Source organism: Eretmochelys imbricata, chromosome 27, assembly GCF_965152235.1.
Source record: "Eretmochelys imbricata isolate rEreImb1 chromosome 27, rEreImb1.hap1, whole genome shotgun sequence".
NCBI classification, from domain to species: Eukaryota; Metazoa; Chordata; order Testudines; family Cheloniidae; genus Eretmochelys; species Eretmochelys imbricata.
Genome location: NC_135598.1, coordinates 14,581,612 through 14,599,085, shown reverse-complemented (window position 1 = coordinate 14,599,085; position 17,474 = coordinate 14,581,612). Strand labels below are relative to the sequence as shown.

Genomic DNA, 17,474 nt, shown 5'->3' with positions numbered 1-17,474 from the left:
GAAACTCTGGACTGATGGTGCATAACTTTCCTCACTGCCTCTTTGTGACAGCGTATGTGATCTGTTGACGTGCTGAAGCCGGAGTTGCATGTTGTCACGCTACCCCGACCTCAGAACTGAGGTGCTTTTAGAGCGTTTCCTGACTTCTCTCAGTAATACCGCCCTTTGCTGTGGATTTGGGGTCATAGCCTGAGATTGGCTGTGAGGGGGGTACGTCTTTGCAGAACAATTCCTTTTTCCAGATAGTAAAGAGCTCGTGTGACTAGAATCCTCTCCACTGAATGGATGCTCCATCCAAGTCAAGTACCATCTGTGGAGTAGTTTTGGAGCTTTTCACAGTAGCCTTATAGCTGATGGGCTTTTCAGTGGCCTTTACCACAGATGTGGCGTTTGTGTCTGTAGAAAGTCACTGGATAATTGCTAGATAAGTGCTGACCAGCCCTGGCCCAAAGGGGCAGAACCGTTTTAGAGGAAGAGTCTCTGGTGATTGTGTTAAACTGCAATTGCTGTAGTGTAGAGACAGTTGTTGAAAAGCTGGCTAAGAGAACAGATGGGTTGTGCATAAAAGTAAATTTAAGGATGGGTGTACTCCTTAGAGAAATCTGACGCAACTGTTTATCTAGCAGATCGGACTGGCTGACAGATTTTGTGTGTGGTATTACAGAAAACAAGGTTTACAATTAAATTATAGCATAAAATAATTTACGTTCAATTCACATTTCCTTAATATCTTCCCTCCAGTCAAAGGCTAGGCCACTCCTTCAATTCTCAAATAAATTGGTTAGTCTCTAAGGTGCCACAAGTCCTCCTTTTTTCTTTTTGCGAATACGGACTAACAAGGCTGTTACTCTGAATCCTTCAATTCAGTTGGCTACAGGATGGCCAGATGGCAATGCCAGGCGTGTGTCTCTCACAGATGGCATAGAAATGCAGGGCACTGCCACCAACAAAAGTAAGTCCTGCTGCTACTTCTGTCAGAAATGTGACCATCTGCTTTCATGGAGGGAAGATTTAAGGGCTTAATTCCAGTTATTGCAGCCCAGTATCAGCAAAGGAAGTTCAAAAACCAGTGTTTAAACTGAGCCAGCATTGAGAAACGTTTTAGAAGAATGAGACCCCCACAGCCTTTCTTCTTCCCCCTCACACCAGTGTAACTTGATGGACTTAACCTTGTGACTCTGGCGTAAGTGAGAGCAGAATAAGGTGCTAGAATCTTATCAGCTCCCTTCGGTTAAATGTTTTGGGGCATAAAAATTGGTCTGAATTTTGAAACTTGCTTTGGTTCTTATGGTTCTCTTGCAAATCCAAGTTTACATGACATCACTTTGGTGGGACGTTCTGGATTCACAAATGTATCATCTGGCATTTTATTCACAGCTGCAGTTTGGAAGCGTCTCAGATGCTATTAGCAGAGTAGAGAGACATTTCTTGCATTTTGTCGACATTCTTTGTTAGTTAAGTGTTGGTCAACTTCCCTGCTCCCCACTTTTAAAAAAGACCATTCTTTCGGGGTAAAGAGGGGACATATACACAGCAGATATATATATAAACTGTACATGATTGCATGATTTATGTAGTTAAATATTAATATGGTGAGTGCCAAGGCTTTTCTAAAAAGCACTGTTGTGTGACTAAAAGTGAATGCGAACATACATTCACTGTGCAGAGTGCATTATAACACTAATGGATACACTGCTATCTCAGGACAGTAGCAAATGAGTATTGTGGCATATGTATGTTAAAATTGCAGCCTCCCTCTTGTGTTAGCATAGTAGTTTGGACAAGTGGAACTGTTTCTTTCAGACCATATCTGCCTAGATATATATGTGTGTGGTTTAAAACATTGCATTCACACTTCACAGTTACTGAGCAGGACTGATTTTATCGATGGTATTTCATAAGTAGCCAACAGGGAGCCTTGATGCCATTTGTCTGATGGCTACATCTGTTCTCGTGTCTTCCCTCTGGCTTGTTAAGAGCTACAGGATGTAGGAATTTGCCATTGTAAGTAGCAGGTCTCTTATCCTGACAGTATGTTCAAGCTTTCTGTCTGTGGTGGAGGACAAAGCTGATGTGGGCAGTAATTCCCCTAACATGCAGAGTGGGGAAATAGATTAATTAGACCTTATTTAGAGCTGCACTCTTCCTTTTCTGACTCGCCTGTGGAATACAAACTTTATTTTCCATGGGAGGAGACTGACACTCAAAGGTCCTACTCTTAATGAAACACGGGTGTCTTATTTTTTGAAGTCGGTCTCGACAACGGTAAATTACTAACAGTGTATTTGTGGCACAACAGGAAGAGCCTTAATCTGTTTTTATTCTGAAAAGTGACTAAAAATGCCTCCCTGCAGTTCCCTGCATAGGAACGCTCCCTTACTTCCGGAGCAGCCTGGCTTATTTCTACAAGTAAGCAGCGGCCTTTCCCTTAGCCTGGAATCTGGAACTTGAGTGGCTTTTAAATCACCACTCCACATTCTGCTATTGGAACCAATTAACAATCCTCTGGAGTGGGCATGAGCCAAAACAGAACCTTTCTGTCCCACAGCTGCAGGCAGTGACTGTGGTAGGAAAAGGAATAAAGAGTTATTCCTCTAAAGTCAGCAGATATGACAAAATACACTGAGAGCTGAGTTAAGTGAGTGGCATGGTCACTTGAGATCATGGACCTTAAGAGACAAACTACAGAGACGTATCTGCTTTTTAAAAGCCCAACCTCAAACATACCTACTGGTATAAAGTCCAACTAACCTCAGTTATTCTAAAAACCATTTGTTGAAATAAGAGAACTGTTAAGCGTTTTACTTTCCCCGTAGTGCTCTTGTGCTGTCCCTCCTTGTGACCAGAATACAAAGTGTCTGAGCTGCAGTTGGGTTAGTCTCAGGTGGTCAAGCCCAAGTCCATTCAAAATGAAAGCAGGAGACGCTCCATGTGGTGTTTGGAGATGCTTGTGTGTGTAATGTCTACAGTCTAAAGGCAGGCTACATTTAGACGGGCAAACCCAGGTATATTCCTTCTTCCCCTTTCTCAGCACTGGCTTTACTTCCAAGAATAACAGGTCTATTGGCAGCATCTCCTGCAAGAGGTGATATTAGTGTTGGGTTCAAATCCTGTTCAGGTATAGCCACAACCTGAACTCCAAAAAATGAGTTTTAAAGAACATGAAGCTGCTTCGAGCCCCCTCTTTCTGTGGGCTGACTATGCTGTGTAAGGGGTAGTGCTCTTTATCAGTACACTTGGAGTTTTGCTCCAAGGATGGATTTTTATTGAAGCTACAGGCTTTAACTGTTTTGTAAATAATTGCATTAGTGAATTTGCAAAGACTTTGGGGGCAACATAATTAAGACCTTCATGAACCAATGTAAGTGCCTAGAGCACTTTGGCATCCAGCTAGAATGAGGATTGAGAGCCACTTTGCTGTGGTTTCTTTCCAGTGATCAGTGTTTAACCAAACTGGTCTTTATTGTAAAGAGAACTAGAGACAATAGTGGATACGCTGATGTGAAGCCACTCAGAGAGGACATTAGCCCCCATGCTGTAGTATTTAACTGAATTTAAGGAATAGATTCTGTATGTTTACCTCAGTGTAAAGATTTAACCTTTCCATTGAGAGGAAAGGTTATTGCATGAAGCAATCTGTATTCTAGATAGCTTTCCTAAACGCCCAACCCTCTTCAAGGCAGGCTTCATACTGGTATAAACACTGTCCCTCTGTGGGCCCTTTACCTTTCTAGGATGTGAAGGGTAAAAAATGTGAATATTTGTTGTTTACTTCATTAGGCATAATTCATATGATGTGTTTATATGCAGAATCTCAATCAGACTGAAGCAAAACCATATGCAATTGGTTTATTATAAACTGTATATGATGTACAAACTAATAAACACTTAAATGATGAGCGTGTGACTGTTCTTGACCAGGCAAACAGCCAGGCTCTTCAGCTACCCCACGTTTTAAAGTTGGGCACCCTGTTGTGAGAACTTCCTGTCAAGGGTTTTCAGCATACAAACTGGGAAGAAGACTTGGGGGGTAGATGCCATTAAGGAAAAGGCATGTTCCCCAAAATGGCTATAAAGATGTACATAAATTGGGCCTGCTCTAGCTGAACACTTAATAGTCACCTTTTTTTCTGGGCTTCCCCTATGGAGCACACTGGAGCTCTTGTCAGGCTATGGTTGAGTTTCTCTGCTGAAGTGAAGGGAAACAGTGTGACTCGCTCAGAAGTGGAGTAAAGTGAACTGTTGTCAGTGTTCTCAGTTTGAGAGCAGGAGGGCAGTGTTTATTGCTTTCACCAATAAACTCACCAAATTGCAGAATTTTATATTCCACCAGGTGAGCCCTAAAGCTTCCCTCAGTTTTGTTTTAGATGTTCAGAGAAGGGAACCCAAAGAAACTCCCCCCACATGAATTTGGGTTTTGCAAGCTTGCTTCGTAAGTGACCCTGCCCACACCCAGCTGCTGAACACAGTTAAGGTTGTGGTGTCATGGCGACAGATCCTTTACTGCTGTGAACCTTGCATGTGCATGTCAGACAGTAAACACACATTAATACTGGATTTATTTTAATACACTTTACAGTTCATGGGACATTGAGCCATAACATGAGTTTAAACTGCTTGGTCTGACCTGATTAGTTCAGCCAAATGTTACAGGAAGGCAATGACAGCAAATATCTGATCAGTAGGCAAGCAGCATCTCACTATGTTCACATGAGCAGAAATAAGTTTCAACTATAATTAAAAAGTGTAATAACTAAAATGTTTGAACATTAGACAACCAGCTGGAAAAATGTAGATTTGAGCAGGTTAAGTTAGGCATAAATTACAATGCCACCATTATTTACTTCCTAAGTAACATGTTAGCTTCATGTACTTCCATGCTAATCTTAACATTCAAAAGAATTAGACTTTGAATCCAAAGCAGGAAAACCTGTTTTGCATGAAGTACAATTTAGTACTTCAGACATGATTTTAGTGTATAGGATCAGGAGTTAGAGATGGAAAAGACCTATTCGTTAATCTATTCCATCCCCTGCCAGGGCAGGATTGTTCCCTACAATATACATACAGTAGAGCTTTGTCCAGTCTCCGTTTAGATGTCTCATGTGATGGTGGCGCCTGCCATTTTCACTAGAAGACCGAGCAGATCTCACTTCTAGGAAGTTTTTCCTGATATTTAAATTCTTTTCATGATCTTACCCAGAGTAGTTCCATTTAATAGAGCTTCAATTTTAAACTGGAAGTAGATCCTTCTCCCACCCACCAGTGCACTTCTCCTTTCTCTCACACCCAAGGAAGTCTTCAAAGCATTCTGGTAGCACATGAAGTTAGGGTAGGCCACACACTGCTAGCCATGGGGATGCAATAGTTTGACCCTTCCGAATGAAGATTCTTGTACTCCCCATAGTACATACCTAATCCTAGTGGTTTTAATCATCTGCTACCAAGGGCAGGATGTTCCATCAGCCTGTGGGGGACTGTACCAACTTAAAGCTGGGTTGAACTTTCAGCTTCAACTCACTTGGCTTCACAGAATGAAAAGTAGCTTAAAAACTTTGGTCCACCACTGTCTAAATCAGTTATTATGGTCACATCTTCGAACAATTGAGGTTCATAGGGAAATTACAAAACGTGAACTATCAGGAATGATCCTCTGAGGAACAAAATGAGGAGTGAGACCTCTCTACAAATATCTATCATTTTAAAAAGTCATTCAGCACTTCAGTTATTTAAAAGATCCTATTTGGTCTACATAATTATCAGAAATGGTTGTTTTTAGCCACTTCGTTTTCCTTTACACTCAGGTCACCAATTTCCTTCCTGAGGGCCAATACATTGTGCCAGGAGAGACACTTCATACTAGAGTTTGCAAAAGGGCTACTTTAGTACACGTAGAACTTTCTTTTTACAACTTTATAAAGGTTACCCAAGTTATGGTCTTAAAAAAAACCCCAAAAACACTGCACAGCTGGAGCACTTAGATGATAGTGCAGGGATTAAAGGCAGAGCCTCGCTTGTTACTGCCCTGAGTAGGCACGAGCTTTCCCTTGCCGTAGTAACCTGAGAAAATAGCCTTCACTTCGATCTTTTTAGAAAGTAGGAGCATCCACATGCCATTGCCAAAGTACTGCAGTTTCCCTCCACCAACTTCCTCAATTTCATCACCTTTGTTCCCTGCCTTTTCCAGCTTGACAAACTCCAGCAAGTCAATTCCAGTCTGGACCGGTTCTATGCCACTGGCACATCCAAGGGTAACGTGAGCCCGGCTGCCTTTGGGCAGGTTGTCTGTAGGCAATACCTTGTCCACGTCTCCCGGCCACAGCAGCAGTTCTTGCTCACTCAGTTCCACGCGAGCACCCGCCGTTTTTGTCGTGAGGAACAGCGCAGAGATAGTCAAGGTAAAGGCTTTTCCATAGGAAGCCTTCACAACCTAAGGGGAGAGAGGACCAAACGATTTGAATCCAGAATAGGACTTTGACTGACTCTAAATGTGACATTAACCTTGCCCTGCCAAGCCCCTTCAAAGGTTTACGCATCCAGATCTTCTACTTTGCCTTTTCAGTTAGATTCTTCACTGATCTCCTTTGAGGAATTCTCACACATTCCATGTATATGCTACGAAGTGTACCATGAACAGCCGCTCTCCTCAACAATCTTAGGGATTTCACTGGCCTTCTCCAACACTCAATATGGTATGAAAACAACATCATGGTTACAGGTCACTCCCCCTTTTGGTCATCTTAATTTATGTATTTTAATTGGAACCTCAGGCTGATCAGATCTGGTACAAAAGATGGAAGTGACAATACCTTAACTCATGATCACTCAAAACCAAGCCAGGAGAGAAGAACTCTAGTACTTACAGGAAAAACCCCACAAGAAACAGCAGTTAGTCTGGAGATGAAAACTTCCTCAGTGCATTTCCCTGTCAATGTTATTTCTCGGTCCTGAGGAGTAACAATCTTACTATTTCTCTACTAACCAGGCTGTCAAGTGAGCCAGCTTCACAAGTGCTGTTGTGAGGGGGACATCTGCAGCTGTGCTAAGGTTTTAGAAAGCTGCATGGCCACATCAAATCTACCAGGATAAAAGGTTGGCATAACACACAACTTGAACACATGTTTTTGAAAGAAGGAAAAAAACAAACCAACAAACCCAAGACACTAACTTCTTGTTGTGCATATTCATCAGCTCCCATAGCCTTTCCAAAGTCAGTAAATTTTGTAGTACAGTGCAATACGCCGGGTGGCCTTTTCGCAAAGTAGCTGGTCAGGTCCAATTTTACTTTGGGATCTTCGGCAGGAAGAACTGCAAGTGTAGACAAGCAATATTACTACTGACAAATTAATATTCATCTTCCCCTGCAAATACTCATTTAAGAGGTATACTTAAGGTTTAATTTTATTTGGAGCCGAGTGCGCTAGACAGCAGGAGAAAATGAAGTGTTCTTTATCCACACACCTAGTATAGTCCAGCAATGCAAGCTTCCTTGCACTGCTAGCTAGTTTGCCTAGGCCTTGATATTGCAGGGATCACTTTAGGGGCAACATGCTGTTTCAGTCTATTTTTATTCGGTCCTTGGCCTCTCTCCTCCAACTTACTTCACATAGAGCATCACAGAAAGCAGGTGGGAATGGCTTGGTTATTTCCAGTCTAAGCTGGATTCAACCCTGTGGGCTGCAGGCTCAAGGTTCTATATCCCATTGCAAATCCCCTAAACATCATGTTTCAAAAACTTTTTAAATTTAAAAGAAGCAGTAGGTTGTGCTTCCCTACATAAAAATTATTTAAAGCTGCTTCTGCTTTTTGGACAAAACGCCTTGTTGTTCTAATCAGTGTCTTTAAATATAACTTGTGGAGAATTTAGACTGAACTGGAAGTGTTACTTTGGAAGCTGAGTGGGCAAGTTTGTTCCCTGTGTTGTCTACTAAGCGGTAACCTTCCCTCTGGTTAGTAGAATAAAAAGCTTGGTAACATTTATATACGTACAGTACTTAGACTCCTTTTTGAATACTTTAAGACTTCCAAGCTCATCTAAAAAGGCTTGCCCAGTCTTCCTCAAGTTCTCAGAACTCTTTTTGCTCAAAAACCATCCATAATACAAAGGTAGGAAATCCTTCTCCAAGCTTGGTTTCATCTTCTTCAAATCTTCAACAGACAGTTTCCACTGATTCTTATCCTTAAGCTGCAAGCAATCCATCTTCCAAGGTGTTTTGGGCTCAACAAAGAGGACTTTATACTGGTATCTGTCAGCAATATCAAAGAGTTGGTCTAGCCGTTCCCGTTCATGGTGAGTATCATCCACAACAACAACACTGATGTCTCGCTTGCAATAGTCAACTAAATCCTCATCCAACTTTGAATAATCTTCAGGAATGGAGCTTCTTATTGCAGGTATAAATTTATACGTATCTGCTGAAACGATCTTGCAGGCATCCTTATACTGGTCTTGAATAGCCTGGGCAAGAGTGGATTTCCCACTGCCAGGCAGGCCTCTTATGATAAAAAGGGTTTTAGATTCTTTGACTGTAGAAATGGTAGTATCGTCGTCAAAGAATGGAAACTGCAGATTTTCAGGCCTCTCTTTCGATGACTGAGTAGACATTTTTCTAAATATTTTAGGCAGGAATGTATGGCTCTTCCGGGTAAAGCCTCTGTTCTGAAAGTTTAAAGAAGTTAATTTGTATGATTTTTTTGCTGTAACAATCCAAACAGATACCATCTTTCTGACACTAAACAATGTATCACTGTTCGAGTTCTTACTAGACAGAAGCAATTTTTTTGCTATTCACATGTGTTAAATGGTCCATTGATAGTTTTAAATGACACTGTTCTGTCATAAGTCTGTGCCACCATTATCAGTATTAAACCTCATCCTACAGTGCTCTGAACACCACAAATTTGCCCTTAAATGTTTCTGCTGGCTCCCCTCCTAATGGGTCAAAGTGACCTTTTTAATCTGAATTTAGAAGAAAATTAAAATGTAAAGGGGTAGGCCAGCCCTGCCTGCTCATTTCTCTGTGGATTATGCCTTTTACTAGCTAGATGCTCACACCTGTTTCCAAACTGGCTTGTGCAGGGTTATACCATTGCAAACTCCATGCTTATACAGAGTGTTTACCCCCCTTGAATTCTAACATACCAGACACCAGTTTATGGGTCAAACTCAATTCAGTCCATATGAAAATAAAAAGCTGTAAGGTTACCATATTTAAACTTCTATTCAAAGACACTGCTCACAGAAACTTAAATATAGCCTGAACAGGAGAAGTGAAAGCTCATGCTACTGTGACAGCTGTTGATGTTGGGAAGATTCAATTAAAGAACAAAAACTAAAATGCAGAGACTACAAAAAGTTTGATTTGCTTTTAAGTCTGATATTTTACAGCAGTCCTTCTCAGACTTTTATACTGGTGACCCCTTTCACAGAGCAAGCCTCTGAGTGCAACCCCCGCCCTATACATTAAAAACACTTTTTTATATATTTAACACTATTATAAATGCTGGAGGTGAAAGAGGGTTTTGGGGTGGAGGTTGACAGCTCGTGACCGCCCCCCCATGTAATAACCTCACGACCCCCAGTTTGAGAACCCCCGTTTTACAGGTATTTTTCCAGTTGTAAGAGACCACTTAGAGAGAAGTCTGCCTGCAGGAGTGTGTACTTACTGCTGCACATCATGCCAAAAAGACCCTTTCCTCTTGGATGCTGTGCTGAAGGGCACCCCTGGAAATGAGGTAAGATCTTTATTGACAACTAACTGCTGCAGGGTAGAATAATTTTGTGTTGCTGTACTTGTGGCAAAGACATTTAAAGCCCCACAAGTGGCATTATGTGGGGCTGAAGGGAAACCAAAACTAGTGAAATCGCTTGGATTCTACAGAAACAGGCGCTTCTGGAAAAGTGTAAGAGGCAGCTGTTTGCATGTTTCTGCCTGTCAGAGTTTTTTGCACTGCAAGCAGGATTCACAATGGGATGTGGTTACTCTGGAAAGAAATTAGATTAGGATCTTTCCATGTAGGAGTAATTCAAAGTACATCAGAATTAAACACTGGCCTTTGTGAAATGGTAGGACATTTTGGGGTGGGACTTGGTCCTGCAGTGATGTATTATCACAAACTTGGCATTATGACATCACACAAGTTTCTTTGACAATATACTGTGGAATCCCTATAGGACCAAGTAGAAGCTGGAATTTGAAGGAAAAGGGTATTTTAAAGACACATATTTTCATTAGTACTAGCAGGGACAAAGATTTTTGTAAACATTAAATAGCCTCTTAATTTTCGCCTTGGGCATATTCTGGCCACTGAGATTGGTTAACCTGGTATGGAGCAACAGCTTGGTTTACCAATGGTGGTTTCACTACAACTAATTAGTAGAAACAAGGGTGGAGACAAAATGCTAGAGAAGTGACACTGCTGACTCAAAGCTTGGATCATCTTGTACTATTCAAGTATTTATTTGGTCTGTGGCAGAGGGAAAGTGCTTGATTCTGCTCACCAGTAGTCATGGGGTAAAGACAGTGGAGGTATCTCTGTGGAAACTAACATTTTGCTTGTATCATTCTCTCCACCCTTCTTATGTGGTTTTCATCACTTTTAAGCAATTTGGGACAAGAGCTGTGTCTTCTTTTATGTCCAAGAAGTGCCTAGCATGTTTGTGGATGGTATTAAAACAATTTCCCCATGCTAATTTTCCCCCTACTGTTACTCACACCTTCTTGTCAACTGTTTGAAATGGGCCACCCTAATTATCACTAGGAAAGTTTTTTTTTCCTCTTGCTGATAATAGCTCACCTTAATTGATTAGAATTGGTATGGCAACACCCATTTTTTCACGTACGTGTGTGTGTGTGTGTGTGTGTGTGTGTGTGTCTATCTTCCTACTGTATTTTCCACTGCATGCATCTGATGAAGTGGGTTTTAGTCCCTGAAAGCTTATGCCCAAATAAATTTGCTAATCTCTGAGATGCCACAAGTCCTCCTCATTCTTTTTACTAAAATATAAATCCCTTTAAAACTGAACTGAAGCTACAAAAAGTAGGATGATGAACTCAAAATGTAGTCCTGTAACTGACCATTGTGTACTATTGGCACATTTTATGCAGAGTGCTTACCAGAGAAAGTAGCTCATTTATATTAAAAAGTGGCCTTGGGCCTTGTTTGGAAGAATGGTACGATCCACCCGGAATTCTCTTGGGAGCTTGGCAGAGCTAATATTCCCTCTTGGTAAGCACATGGTACTTTTTACTCATTACAGAGGTACTTAGTGTCTCATTTCATCTCTCAGGCTCTTTGTCCACATGGAAGTAGTCTGAATGGGAGCTGTAAAAACTTGTTTCTACATCTAACTGTTGGATCAGATTTGACTTGACAGGGTCCACTTAACCTCAACAAGTATGCAGGTAATAAGTGAGAGTCAGATTGTGTAAGAGCTACAACCACAAGGGAGCATCTGAGTGCGGCATGCATCTAGTATTTGGATGGGGACTGGTTTGCAGTCAAACTATTTTGATGAAACCAGCTGTTGGTGACCAGCAGTAACGGAGGCATTCTTTTTAAAATGCGAACAGAACAATAATAGAAAACCCCCTCAGCACCCATTGTTTATCAGCCAGCTTTAAATAATAAGCTCTTTAATGAAACCAGGCCACATACAAAATGGACAGACAATGGTACCACACAAATAAGTCTTAAAGGAGCAGTTGGCCAGTTTCTGATTAAACAATCTATTCAATTCAACACCAGCTCTGTCATTTCTCCCCTTCCCCCCAGTTGTCCCTACAAAGCTCCTATTTGTATGGAAACAAGTATTTGGTCTCCTTTCCAGGAAAGAGGATGAATTTTAAGTGGCACTGGTAAGATTTGCAACAGTGTTTTACTCCCTGCTAAGAAGGGCGGGGTGGGGGTGAGGGGATAAAGCAGTTAGCAGTTTTCTATCGGACATGACTAGTGAGGTTTTTTCTAGAGGGCACAGGCACTGCGGTCAGGAGGAGAACCTCTAAGCACTGGTGGCCCAACAAAGGATTTAGAAAAATGAGTGGCATTAAGACGTCGGTTAAACCTTGCCACTCACATCACCTCACTTGGCATTCCACCCTCTGCTGTTGTTTTTAAGTAGTTTGCGATAGAGACTGTGACTTTTTTCCATCGGTAATGCATACAATACATCTTGGGAACTATACAAAGACTAAATTCCAATGCAATCTGTGAAGTGGGTTTGGAGCTATGTTAGAGAGTTTAGGCTCTCTTCTTATTCTTAATCACAATACCCATTTCTGCAGGTGGCAGAAAGCTGCCTGTCTGTTCAAAGAGGGGTGGTTCCAGGAAGTGAGATTTGAACTTCCGTTTATAGTCTCATTGGAGAGATGGCCTGTGCAGGAAACTTGCTCAGGTTTATTTTCCCCAGCACTCCTAACCCCAACTAACGTTTCAAACACTCCACACTTGCGACAGACAGACGTTGCCTATAGCACAAACAAAGGGAGACACAACAGTTCAAATTAGCCAGACCAGCAACATGCTTGATGGAGTTCCTAGGATGCGTTTCTTTAATTTCTGCCACTCACTGCAAGGGGGATTGTAGTGGTTTACAATGGCTCTAAGGGAGAAACATCCCCTCTCTTGGTCGTTTAGTGAGCCAGTCCTTTCACAGTCTTCTTAAAATACTTCTGAAGATCCGAGTTTTTCTCTTTTCACTGTAGTATGCTATACCAAGTATCAGCTACTTAAAATGTCAGTCAGCACCCTTTCAAAGCTACATCATTCTGACCCTGTGTAGTAATATCTATATTTTGCTTGTTTGTTGAACAGGAAATGTGAACGTTTCCAAAAAGTTCATTTAACGTGTAATAGGCTGCCACCTCTTTCCTTGCCTACACCCACAGAGTTTGTATTTAAGTGAGAATACAAGTCCTCTCATCCTGACTAATGGGAACATGCACTTTTAGTACAGAGCACATCTTGATAAAACAGCAGGAAATTTTTTTTTCGGGGGAGAAGGTTCTAAGCTAGACTGGCACTGTCAAATGTCGCACTCATCCTACAAGTGGCTCTGTCTGAGCAGACCTTTACATGCTAGCCGAGCCCTGGGGGAGTTTAACTGCAGGATCATGGCCAATATCTGTTGCAGATTGTCCGTCCTATTTCCCCCCCCCAGCCACCCCATCCCTCTCACAGCACTACCCAGTCCCCTCCCCAAGCACCTGAAGACATGAGTTTGGAAATTCTGCCACCAGTTACGCACAGCTACAGCACAGTTTTGATTGCAAATTATGGAGCAGATCCTCTTTCACAGTCTCTTTAAAACTTTTTCCTCCCTGCATCACTACCAGCCAGCCATTGTGCAATGCATTTCAGCAACATTTAACCCCTCACTCACTCAACACATAGAAGGTTCACAGGGCCCCAAATAAAAGAGACCTTACGTTGTCAGGGGAGCGCCAGCAGGCTCTCTCTGCCTCCAAGATGAAGGCTGTGACGATCTTAACGTGACTGTTTAGCATGCAGTTTGGCACTTTACAAAGATAGCGAGCTGCTCGGAGCGGGGGCTGCATTAACCTGGCTCAGACAGTCGCTACACAGCTCAGAATTTGTAGACGCTGTTGATAAAGACAAAAGGAAACGAAACCTCCCAGGGACTCTGCATCTCTCATACAGGCGGATGGTTGCATGAGAAATTCAGATGTCTGGGTGGGTTTTATTTTCTTCCTGTATTTACAGACATACGATGTGGTGCTGTCCTCGCCTTGGGGGCTGGCTCTAACTCTTAAGTTTTAAAAGCTCTCCTGCAGGCATAGCAAGCATTCAGGCTGGACCTTGCATGGATCCCCCTGAATTTCCACAGCCTGCGAGCCCTGCCTGGGGTCACCAAAGCCAGGGTGTCCAGATGTCCTGATTTTTATAGGAACAATTCTGACAGCGGGGCTTTGTCTTACACAGGTGCCTATTGCCCTACGACCCTGTCCTGATTCTTCACGCTTTCTACCTGGTCAAAACACACCCCCACCCCACTGTATGCAATAGAGGGGACAGTCCAGAAACTAGCGCCCTATGGGGGACTGGCTGAAACCCCCCTGTCTGCTCCTAGGAAGTGGCTGCCCCCCAGCTAGGAGGGTCGTGGGGGGGGTTCACCCCATTGCTACCCCAAAACGCTACACCAGCCTTGCAGAAGGTCCATAACGTGCCAGCCCAGGCAAGAAGCCCCCGGGGCTGGGAGAGGCACTGTGGGGGGTGCTCTGCTCAGCCCCCCTCAGCAGGGGGGTCCCATTCACCAGCAAAACACTTCACACACGCACACCCCCACTGTGATCCCTGTATCCCCACAGCATATGGCCCCCTGACCTGATCCTATAGCCCCCCACAAAAGCCCCCAACCCCCCTTGCCCCTCTCAGTCACCTACCCCCTACAGTCCCCCCACCTCTCCAGGCACCTACCCCCCCATGGTGCCCCTTACCTCCCCTATAGCCCCTCACAGCCCCCACAGACACCTACTCCCTCCAGTCCCCATATCTCCCTATACAGCGCCCCTTACCCCCTATAGCCCCCATGACCCCCCACAGTCCCCCTTACTCCGCTATAGCCCCCACGACCCCTTCAGACACCGACCCCCCTACTGCCCCACAACCCCCATAGTCCCCCACAACCCCCTTACTCCCCCTACAGCCCCCCTTACCTCCTCTGTAGCCCCCCACAGCCCCCCTTACTCCCCCTAGAGCCCCCCCGCGACCCCCCACAGTCCCCCTTACTCCCCTATAGCCCCCACGACCCCTTCAGACACCGACCCCCTACTGCCCCATAGTCCCCTACAGCCCCCCCTTACCTCCTGTATAGCCCCCCACGACCCCCCACAGCCCCCCTTTACTCCCCTCAGACACCGACCCCCTACAGCCCCCCCTTACTCCCCCTAGAGCCCCCCACGACCCCCCACAGCCCCCCCTTACTCCCCTATAGCCCCCACGACCCCTTCAGACACCGACCCCCTACTGCCCCACAACCCCCATAGTCCCCTACAGCCCCCCCTTACCTCCTCTATAGCCCCCCACGACCCCCCACAGCCCCCCTTACTCCCCTCAGACACCGACCCCCCACAGCCCCCCCTTACTCCCCTATAGCCCCCACGACCCCTTCAGACACCGACCCCCCTACTGCCCCACAACCCCCATAGTCCCCTACAGCCCCCCCTTACCTCCTCTATAGCCCCCCACGACCCCCCACAGCCCCCCTTACTCCCCTCAGACACCGACCCCCCACAGCCCCCCCTTACTCCCCTATAGCCCCCACGACCCCTTCAGACACCGACCCCCTACTGCCCCACAACCCCCATAGTCCCCTACAGCCCCCCCTTACCTCCTCTATAGCCCCCCACGACCCCCCACAGCCCCCCTTACTCCCCTCAGACACCGACCCCCTACAGCCCCCCCTTACTCCCCCTAGAGCCCCCCACGACCCCCCACAGCCCCCCCTTACTCCCCTATAGCCCCCACGACCCCTTCAGACACCGACCCCCTACTGCCCCACAACCCCCATAGTCCCCCACAGCCCCCCCTTACTCCCCCTACAGCCCCCCCCTTACCTCCTCTGTAGCCCCCCCACAGCCCCCCCTTACTCCCCTGAGACACCGACCCCCTACAGCCCCCCCCTTACTCCTCTTCCAGCCCCCCACGGCCCCCTTACTCCCCCCACGGGCCCCGCCGCGCCGCCCGAGCCGCTCACCATGGCGAGGGCGGCGCCTCCAGCGGCTGCGGCTGCCGAGCGGAGGGGACGCGGCTCTGTCAGGGGCCCGCCCGCCGCGATTTTCATAGCCCCGCCGCGGTGGGCGGGAGGCGCCCAATGCGCACGCGCCGGCCTGACGGCCAGCAGCCCCTAGCGGCCAAGCCGGGCATTGCACGCCCCCAAAGCCAGCCACAGGGCCCCCCCCGCAGGCTTGCAAGCTGAGCTCTGAGCAGCGGTGACACCAGCAGCCTGCCCCCGCCAACCCGGCCTGGTGGTGTGAGTGCTCACACTCACACACCTGCCGTGTGCACAGACACGCCTGCTCCTTCACGCACACCCGCTAGGCCTGCGCAGCCCCCTCCCCACTTTGGAACTGCTGGAGCACCGGGCCGGGCTTGCCGCGCCTGATCTGCCTTGCGCAGTGAGCTGGTTAACAGGGGTGCCCTTTAAAGTAGCAGCAGTAGAGCTGGCTGGGCAACGCTTCTAAGCACAGCTGAACGGGGCAGGGTCCGGAGCTGTTTCAGGCTCCCGGCAAAGTCAGGCAGCCATCTGTTACAGGGGGTGGATTTTTTTTGGCACCCTGAACAGCGAACACTTTATAAACATGAGCCTATGGCGAACAATGGAGAGGTCTGCCTGCAGCGCCAGGCTCGTCCGATGGCACACCGCCAGACTGCCCTGAAAGGCGCAGACCCATGCCTGGCTCTGCAATCGCAATGCTCCCAGCTCCCCCAGAGGAGGCACAGCCGGGGCAGCTCCCTCCCGCCCTGCAGAGAAGGCACTAGTTGTTAGTCACTGTAGTTCACGCCCTCAAGGAGGCAAGCTGTGGCCATCACGGTTGGCATCATTTATTTACGAGTCACATATACTAAAAATAACATTCCCTTGGCGGCATGAAGGTTTCACCGTGACTCAAAGCCACAGTTGACTTAGGCCACGCTCCACCCAGCACTTGCTCACAGCCTGCGGGAATCAGTCAGCGCGGGATGCGGTCTGGAGGATCCGCGCCAGTGAGTCAGTGGCACGTGAGGTAAAACGCTGTGTCCTACAGTCATGTTACCCAACTTTGCCATGAGTGCAACTGTCCCGGTGGGTCAAATATACTTGCAAGAGCCCAATGCTGCCATGCTAGTGCATGCAGCACGCCCCCGGGAGTGGATGGGACTTTTGCCCTTGCATAGCAGGTGCAGTATTGGGCCCTCAGTAATGTCTGACTCTCTGTCAGAGTCCTGGGCCAGCTCTACCCCACCAACTTTTGGCGGCTTAGCTCCCTCTGCCCGCGGTGTAATGAAATGGGTTCCCTGATCGCCACGGCTGTACCAGCAAGACCCAGTTATACCAGCAAGCAGGCGCTTTTGCTGGTATAGCTTAGTTTGCTCAGAGGGGCTGGAATAAGCTACATTGGCAAAATTGCTGAGTTTTTTACCAGAGAAAGCTGTGGGCACAGCAGAAAAGCTTCTAAGCACAGACCTGGCTCTGAACTCTAGGCAGAAAGGCTGGGAGGGGGAGGGAAGTAACAGAACTCCTCCCACAGTAACAGCCCAAACAGCCTTGAATGGAGGGCTTGGGAACATGGGGAAAAAAGTATTTAAAAGGGAGGGCAAAGAGCAAGAGCAGCCCCAATTCTGACGGAGCTGACTCCATGTCCAGGGAAAATAGGGGCCATTTCACACTAACTAAAATGCACTAGTTTGCAAACCCAGCAACCCCTCATGAACTTTAACCCTAACGAGTGGTTTCCTGGGGAAATGCTGCCTCT

The 17,474-nt window shown here is 46.2% G+C and overlaps 1 protein-coding gene across 5 annotated transcripts; it reads right to left on the bottom strand.

Annotated features, from left to right (window-relative positions):
* Window positions 1-4,397: 4,397 nt before the first annotated feature.
* CNP (2',3'-cyclic nucleotide 3' phosphodiesterase) lies at window positions 4,398-15,825 on the bottom strand. Of its 5 annotated transcripts, none has more exons than XM_077806461.1 (5): window positions 15,716-15,800; window positions 13,428-13,601; window positions 7,990-8,659; window positions 7,169-7,308; window positions 4,398-6,430 (listed from the first exon to the last, which is right to left on the bottom strand). In XM_077806461.1, exons 2-5 carry the CDS (start codon window positions 13,554-13,556, stop codon window positions 5,978-5,980), a joined length of 1,392 nt encoding a protein of 463 aa, XP_077662587.1. In that variant the 5' UTR covers window positions 13,557-13,601; window positions 15,716-15,800; the 3' UTR covers window positions 4,398-5,977. The 5 variants fall into 5 exon arrangements, with proteins under 5 accessions (XP_077662587.1, XP_077662590.1, XP_077662586.1 ...); XM_077806464.1 differs by having other exon boundaries at window positions 7,990-8,654; XM_077806460.1 differs by lacking the exon at window positions 13,428-13,601 and having other exon boundaries at window positions 15,716-15,825.
* Between the last annotated feature and the right edge of the window lie 1,649 nt (window positions 15,826-17,474).

Bases quoted from the DNA above. Each gene is read 5' to 3' on its own strand.
- CNP (XM_077806461.1), bottom strand. From the start codon at position 13,556: ATGCAGCCCCCGCTCCGAGCAGCTCGCTATCTTTGTAAAGTGCCAAAC. The intron at 8,660-13,427 runs GTAAGGTCTCTT...TTAAACTTTCAG, and splicing joins GCTGGCGCTCCCCTGACAAC to AACAGAGGCTTTACCCGGAA. The intron at 6,431-7,168 runs GTTAGTGTCTTG...CTCTCCCCTTAG, and splicing joins ATGAATATGCACAACAAGAA to GTTGTGAAGGCTTCCTATGG.